At 30.2% G+C, this 7,672-nt stretch overlaps 1 protein-coding gene across 1 annotated transcript; it reads left to right on the top strand.

The window, feature by feature from the left end:
* Positions 1-1,306: 1,306 nt before the first annotated feature.
* Positions 1,307-5,937, top strand: LOC131603790 (uncharacterized). The gene is made up of 7 exons (XM_058876223.1): positions 1,307-1,554; positions 1,690-1,751; positions 2,262-2,345; positions 2,645-2,699; positions 2,982-3,117; positions 5,386-5,436; positions 5,529-5,937. Exons 1-7 carry the CDS (start codon positions 1,458-1,460, stop codon positions 5,626-5,628), a joined length of 585 nt encoding a protein of 194 aa, XP_058732206.1. The 5' UTR covers positions 1,307-1,457; the 3' UTR covers positions 5,629-5,937.
* Positions 5,938-7,672: the final 1,735 nt, after the last annotated feature.

The following is a 7,672-nucleotide window of genomic DNA, read 5'->3' on the forward strand; positions in this document are numbered from 1 at the left end:
ATGTAATACTATAAAAATCATTTTTTAAGAAAATCAAAACAAACGGATTCTAAATTTCTTTTTAGAAGAATCATCTTCTAGTTGGGTGTTACCCAGGGAGATTCAAATAACTCAAAATCTATAGGGCAACAAAAAAAATCTGGTGATACACCAAAATACAAATACTTAGAGGAATCTTGTGGACCTACAGTAGAGTTGTATTTAAACAGTTAGAAGAGATGGTAGTTGTCACCCTCTTGTATCTTGCTCCCTTACATCTATTAGATCTAAGGTGCTACTATAGATTTTCTATTTTTATGCTATGGATCTTGAAGTTCCACTCTAGTGTACTTTGTCGGCTCTAATGGAAAATATTTTCATTTCGTGTGGACTGTGTGGTCTTTACCATCTTTATGTTTTTTAGATTGTTATGTTTAATTTAGCACTTAATTTTAAATTTCTGTCTGGTATATTAATCTACTGTTTTTGTTCGGTTTGTTAAGATCTGGAGATTGACAATTTCTACCCTGAAAATGTGAACTAATTGTATTTTTTAATCTAAAAATTTTGCTAGAAATTAGCTACGATTTTAACTACAGCTTCGAAATTTTATGAGTTTAATTATCATGTTTACCTTAGCCACGTGGCATACGTTAGCATTTGACCACACTGGCATGCCACATCAGCTTCGAAATTTTTTGAGGGACTAAAAACAAAATTTGAAATATTTAGAAGCACTAAAAACTTATTTAACCTAAATTAAAATCATTCTATAATATTTTGGCTAAATTACAGTTTTGATTCTCTTATTTTTGTATTTTCACGATTTTAGTCTCTCTATTCTATTTTTAAACACTTCTGGTCCTATGATAAAAAAAAAAATACTTATATGTCACATTTTAAAATACTTTTTGTCCCCATCCTCACTTTCGGTCTCTCATATGCGCATGTACAATTTCATAAATTAGAACTACATGTGAATATTAGAAAGTTAAACTCTAGATGTGTTTGTTTCAAGAATTAAAATTATAATTCTGGGAAACATTATTACCAGGAATGTTTTTCCTATCCTTATGTTTGGTAAATAGTTTAAATTCCTAAGAATGTTTATAAATTATATTTAGTTTAAATATTTAAAATAAAAAATAAAGAAATTAAATAAATAAAAATGGAAAGTTATTGGAAGTTACATCTTATTCTCATGGGAATATAAGATTCCCATCCTTTTACATGGTAATAGAAAATGAAAAAATCAAGTGTAAATTAAGTTCCAAAAAATAAAAAGTTCCAAAGCATAATTAATAAATACTTGAAACAAACATGGAAATGCAAAAAATTAATGTGAAATTGCTGAGAATAAATTAAGAATCCATGAAACAAACACACCCTAAATTTAAAATGACCCCAATTCAAGGATAAAATTTCCAAACTTGCGAAGGGAAAAAGCAGCGACAGGTGAGGAAAAATAAAGTGAGAAAATGAAAAAGCTTGCAAGAAAGTTACGGAAGAATTCGGAAGGTGACAAATTTTCTCTTCCCGTTCACGACGATGATTCTCGCCCCCTCGACACTCAAGGTCTTTTTCTTCTCCCTTATCATCTATTTTGAATTTCATAAAACTTCAAAAAAAATCAATTTTTTCTCAATTTTTCATTTGGTTCATGTTGTTATTCTAATTGATAATGATAATGATTTAGATTTTGATGTACAGAGCAAGAAGAGTTGGTTCGTTCTTTAGAAAGGAATCAAGCTCAGCAGAGTCGCTTTTGGAGGGTACATTTTACAAATTTCAGTTACATGCAATATCACATTTTTCCTTTTATGCATAAATTTATTGAAATCTATCAAGATTGAATAGGAAATTTGATATTTAAAATAGGTCAACATAGTCCCTAATTTATGTGAATTAGTAAATGGAGTACATACACCTTGGAAAAAACGGGTGTCTGGAACCAACATTTGTGATTCCGTTTAATTTATTCATTTTTTTTTAAATTAGTACTGGTGTTGACGTGTCAATGTCTGTGTCCGTGTCCATGTTTATGGTGTGTGCGTTTTTCAAAATAGTCACCTTTTAATGTTTTTATACTATTAGGTCTCAGGCCTAATGTTCATAAAGTGATCATTTTGAATGATAGGATTTATTTGCCAATTCACTAAAAACTATGGGACTATTTTGATCCGAGCTTACAAGTTCGAGTACCAATTTGTCTATTACTTCATCTATAAAATCTTGAATTCATGCTAACCTTGTTTTTTTTGTTTTTTTTATTTATTTAATAGATTGTATTTGTGGCTCTAGTCATCTGTTACATCCTGTTTATTTTGTACTCAATCTTCCACCAGGTTTCATCTCCATGGGAACTGGTATGCTTCTTCAACTATTCTAGTTTCTGTCGTATCAATAAAACCTCTTTTCATGACAAAGAAACAATAAGTCGTGTGTAAAATAAGTTGTTATGTAGTTATTTTATGATCATGTTCCTCGAGAAGTGGCCACATTTGGAAATGCCATGTATTCATACTCTTTTTTTCTTTCCAAATTTATAATACTGTAGTCCTTACTCCTTCTAGCTAACCGTTTTTGTTTTATCCTCTTCTAAATTTAAAGGTTAGTTCTTTAACTAAATGTGTGTTGCTGCAATTCTTTGTTTTCTGATGAACAGCGGCATCATGCTTACTTCATGAAGGAGATATACTCATGGATGATTATATCTGCAGGTTCATTTCTCTTTTTATCCCAGATCTTATACATATTTCTCTTTTTATCGGGCATCATGCTTATTTTATATCATGGCCTATTTCTTTGATTCTTATTGCATTGTCCTTTTACTATATAATTCTGAATTTTAGACCCTTTACATTCAGTTTGCACCCCTCGAATTTTCTTTAGGCTTGTACTAATTTGCAATTTACATTTGTGGGTGAAATATGATATGCTATTCAGTTTTTAAATTTTGAGGACTATTACTGTACACATTGTTAACTGTATAACTTCTACAGATTGGGTGGCTGTTTTAGCATTCTCATTTGCCATCAAAGGACTGCATAACGAGTCATTGCATCACAGGAAATGGATCTGGTACTCGTGGTATATTAGCACTGTTCTGGCAGTTTTCTGGTTATACTACATGTCAAGGTAAAGTTCTTAGATATGTACCAACAAGTGCATTTTATATACGCCATATGGGTTCATCGTTGTTCTAGATGTTCATATGCAAATTAGTCCCTAATGAGTTGAGATTGATGTGAGATCAACACGAAATATAACATGCTCATTGAAGTTAGAGACAACCTTTGGACACACTTGGCTTTCCTCAAAGTAGAAGTAAAATAGAGCATATAAAATGATATTGATGCAAGTCAAAAGTATTTATCAAAACAGTATAACGAAATTACAAATTCTATATGAGAAATATAACTTACATGCAGGAAGAAAACTTAAAATTTAACTTTTTCTTCATGCTCACAAGTTACATATTGCATATAATATATCTTTTAAATTCTATCTTGTCTTTTTAACATTGGATAGAAGTTATTTCTCATATATGACTTATATCATTTTGATAAATATGTTTTCGCTTACTTTACACCAATATGAGAGTTTTTGAATGGATTTATACCATCTTGGCATGCAAATATTAACTTGGAGGTGAAATTTGAAGAACATATAAGACGACTAGCCCCATGTTTTAAGTAGCATGTTTCATATCATTACTAACAACGAGGAAATCAATGGGTATGCTACCATAGGGTCCAAGTGGGATGGGTGGAACATTGAAATAAAATAATAGTCGAGAAATTTAACACTTCATATCATGAGTTGTTAGTATCTTACAATACATTGTGATTCATATCCAGATTTCATATGAAACGGAGCCTAATTGATAAGAATCCATAGTGTATCTATTTTGGATATAAATCTCATACTGAATCTTGATTCACTATGATAAATCTCGATTCATTCTAATGAATCACTACCGAAACTTGGTGCAATCATCAACTTTTCTTTTGTCATTTATTCATGACTTATGTCTTCATTTATTTTGGAGTTTGAAAATGGCATATCATCAACTTATAATGTTGCTATGTCACTTGTCTATGCTTAAAAATGTCTTCTTTTTTTTATCCATAATGTATCTTATAATTCATAAGATTCGATTCACAATTCGGAAATTAAGTCTTCAGTTTCATGATTTGAATCTAAAAACCATGATTTATATGACCTGTAATGTTGTATGTGATTGAGTATTAAATAAGAAAAAAAGGCTATCAAGAGGGGTATGCTATGCTTGTTGCTGCACAAATGAGAATGCTATAGTGAATAAATGGTTGCACAAGACAAAAGGAGGAATGAAATCATTAGAGAAAAAGTTGAGGTAGCTATCATTGTAGAAAAGATAAAGGGCTCTTATTTTAGGTGGTTTGGAGTTTCGACATATGTGGACGAGACTCACAGAGAACTGGTAAGGAGGGTTCACGAGACAAATGATAGTCCGTTAGTTAGGCTCCATTTGCGAGTTATGAGAGGAGGGGAAGAAAGAACTTCGGAAAACGAAAATTTTAAGAAAATATAGAGAAATCTTAATATTTTTTGAAAGAATGATTTTGTATAGAATGATAAATAAATGTTTATTATTAACATATTTTTAATTTTCGGAAGATTATAACAAACGTAGATTATCAAAGCCTTCCCAAATCTTCAAAATCTCTTTTCCAATACAATATTTTAGTTCTCCTAAACTAGAGGGATTTTGTATGAATAAAAATGAACCCCTAAACTCCTTTCTACCTAAATCCTTCCCTTTTTTTCAAAACTCTCCTCACTCTTCCCCTCTAAACTCCCAAACAAAATTTAATAGATAAAGGTAGACAAAAAAATATCAAGATAGATTTAGTGTTAATTGGTCTATCACCAAACTTAAATCATAGCAGGAAACTGATGCATCTTTTGGCTGTTGCTTGCATTCAGTTTGAATTTTCTAGCTCCATCAATCAAAAGGGCCTATGTGCATGTTTGGTTCTCTGGTGACCGAAATTGATTTCGAATGAATTGATTATGTAAAGTTGGTTTTTGTTAAAAGTGATTTATGTTTGAATACATTTATGTAGTGAGTTGAACAATAAATTTCAGTGTGAAAATCATGTTTAAGCTCAAAAGTTACAAATCCTAGTTTCGAGTACAATCAATTTTAGTGGACATAATCAATTCTATTTTTGATGAACCAAACACATCAAAATCAGTTCTATAGTGTGTGGCTCTTCAAAAATTGAAAAGTAATAGAAGAATGTACAAATTCTAATAGTTTTTCCCTACTGTAGTGCTCTTTCAGCACACTCTTCAGTTGTGTTTTCTTCTGTCTGTACCACCTATTTCAGCTGCTTCTTCTCATCTTTTATTATGTAGGTTGGCAAAGTTCCGTTGGGATATCATATGGCTGCCATTTGGGCCTCTTAGGTAAGCCATAATTCGATTTTGCAGTCTGTCTTGGTTTGTTTTGTAAGCTGTAACTAAATAGATGTATTCATTGTTCTGTTATTCTGCTTCAGCGCATCCACTATCTGTCTCTACGTGGATCACTTACTAACCGAGTCATCTGAAGAAGTAAGAAAGCTTCATGGATACATGTATGCCTACAAAGCAAGCTAGAATTGATACTGTGATTGTGGTGTTGATAGAAGTGTTTTTTAGCAGAATGGCCACATAAACTGAAATGTGTGTTCCATTTATTTATAACATGGAATGGCATAAGCCTGCACACTTATCAGCCACCAGCAAGGAACATAGAAATGGCATAACATAAAATTTTTGGGGATAGAAACTTTTGCAGATTTATGTTTTGTAATTTTAGGATTGTATTGTAATCGATGCAGATTTTATGCATGTTGATAGAAAATGTATATTTTTTTATGAAATGAAAATTTTACAGTAAAAATTATGATGGAACAACTTTATCAATTTGTGTATTTTTATATAAAAATTTGAATGTTTGTGTTATAAATTTCTAATAAAAATAAATTGTTATTTGTATTATGAAGTTTGTTATGGCTCTGTTATATGGATTATTGGATTATGAGAGTTATGATTAAGAGCATTGTTCTAAATAGTTACTAACTAGATTATGTTTGGTTATTATTATTTTACTTTTGATAATAGCAGAATAAGCTACCTCTAATACTCATTTGTAAATTCAAATTCATCATATTGATCATCTGAACAAAATATAAATAATGCTTGATTTGAAAAAATATGGTTAGGTAAATAAAATAAATTTTAAAGTTATATAGAACACAAATCTTAAATTCAATTTATTTTTTCTCTTCCAATCTATTATTGAGAACTTACCACACTTTTTTATGTTTCAAAGTTTTCATGTTATATGTTTCATTAACAAATTTTGATACCCAAAATGCTTTTATAATAGATGTTTCTTAAGTTTCACGTTAATCACTAATGATAGTGTCTAGAGTGTTGACACTCATTTAGTAGATGATTCAGATTTGTTTAATGACGGTGAATATTCTCAATAAACATGCTTAAATATACTTTCGGTTATGAGAAAAATCGAGGTAACAAGTATTTCTTTCCACAAAGCCCTCAGTTTCAGTTGTAAATCGAGGTGAATAAACTTTTTATTTTTTAAAAAAATTTCATTGTTTACATATAATATTAAAATACATTGTTTACAACAAAATCAAGTTTTGACAATTCTGATAAGTTATTTGTTCCAAATATAATTTTTTTTTCTACACTTGCAAATCATCACAGAGATGTGTTCCCCGAGTTCTTGAGTATTTCTAGAGTAAATGTTTTTACAGGGAAGAGAGCAAGATATATAGTGTTGGAAATATCTTGAGCAGATTTTGATTAACAACATACAAAGGTTATTTCAAAACAACAACATCAGCACGTGAAATAGATTACAAGGGCAGAAAATATATTTTCTTTAAGAAAGTGAGAAGAATTATAGTAGATTTTGATTAACAACAATATTAAAATGTTTTGTTCAAGGGATATATTGCAACATCATATTTTTTTTTGTCTTGTAATTCATCCAAAAGACTTATGCGTACGAGTTTGGAGTGAAGCGACTACATATAAGCTAGGGTTATGGTAGAAATTTATTAACAAGTGCTTTTATAATAAAATCGGATTGTATATTCCCTCACTTATTTAAGAAACCAAAGGATTATATGATTTGATTTACAAATAAAAAGATAAACCACATTTGCTAGGTGACATATTATTTTTACCCTCGGTTTTATACAAAAATCGAGGGATAATATTATTTGTCAAATGTAAGACGTCTTCTTGGTTCTAAATAAAACTTAAAATTGTAGGAGTTGAGAATCGAAGCTCAAATAGTGTGCAACATTTTATGTCGGTGTATTAGATATATTTATTTAATAATAAATAATGGCATGTTCCAAGACATTGACCTCAGATTTTCAATGACTGAGGTGAAAGTTTTGTCATAAAATGTATCATTTGTAGTAGTGTTTATTTAATAAACGTTACGTTTTAGTTTTTTAAAAACTATTCCTTTAGCCGATTTAGTCAATTGCGTTAACTTTTAGGTGAGATAATACTTGTAAGTGTGTATTGTTGGGGGGAGTTACTAGGAGCATTGATACAATGTTGAAGATTATGCACATTAATTTGTAAGAGACGCACCACTTATCCACATAAAACC

The sequence above is a fragment of the Vicia villosa genome, linkage group LG5 (assembly GCF_029867415.1).
Source record: "Vicia villosa cultivar HV-30 ecotype Madison, WI linkage group LG5, Vvil1.0, whole genome shotgun sequence".
In the NCBI taxonomy this organism is placed as follows: domain Eukaryota; kingdom Viridiplantae; phylum Streptophyta; class Magnoliopsida; order Fabales; family Fabaceae; genus Vicia; species Vicia villosa.

Coding starts and splice junctions, on each gene's coding strand:
- LOC131603790 (XM_058876223.1), top strand. CDS start 1,458: ATGAAAAAGCTTGCAAGAAAGTTACGGAAGAATTCGGAAGGTGACAAA. Junction 1,752..2,261: donor AGCAGAGTCGCTTTTGGAGG/GTACATTTTACA, acceptor TTTATTTAATAG/ATTGTATTTGTGGCTCTAGT. Junction 3,118..5,385: donor TGGTTATACTACATGTCAAG/GTAAAGTTCTTA, acceptor TTTATTATGTAG/GTTGGCAAAGTTCCGTTGGG.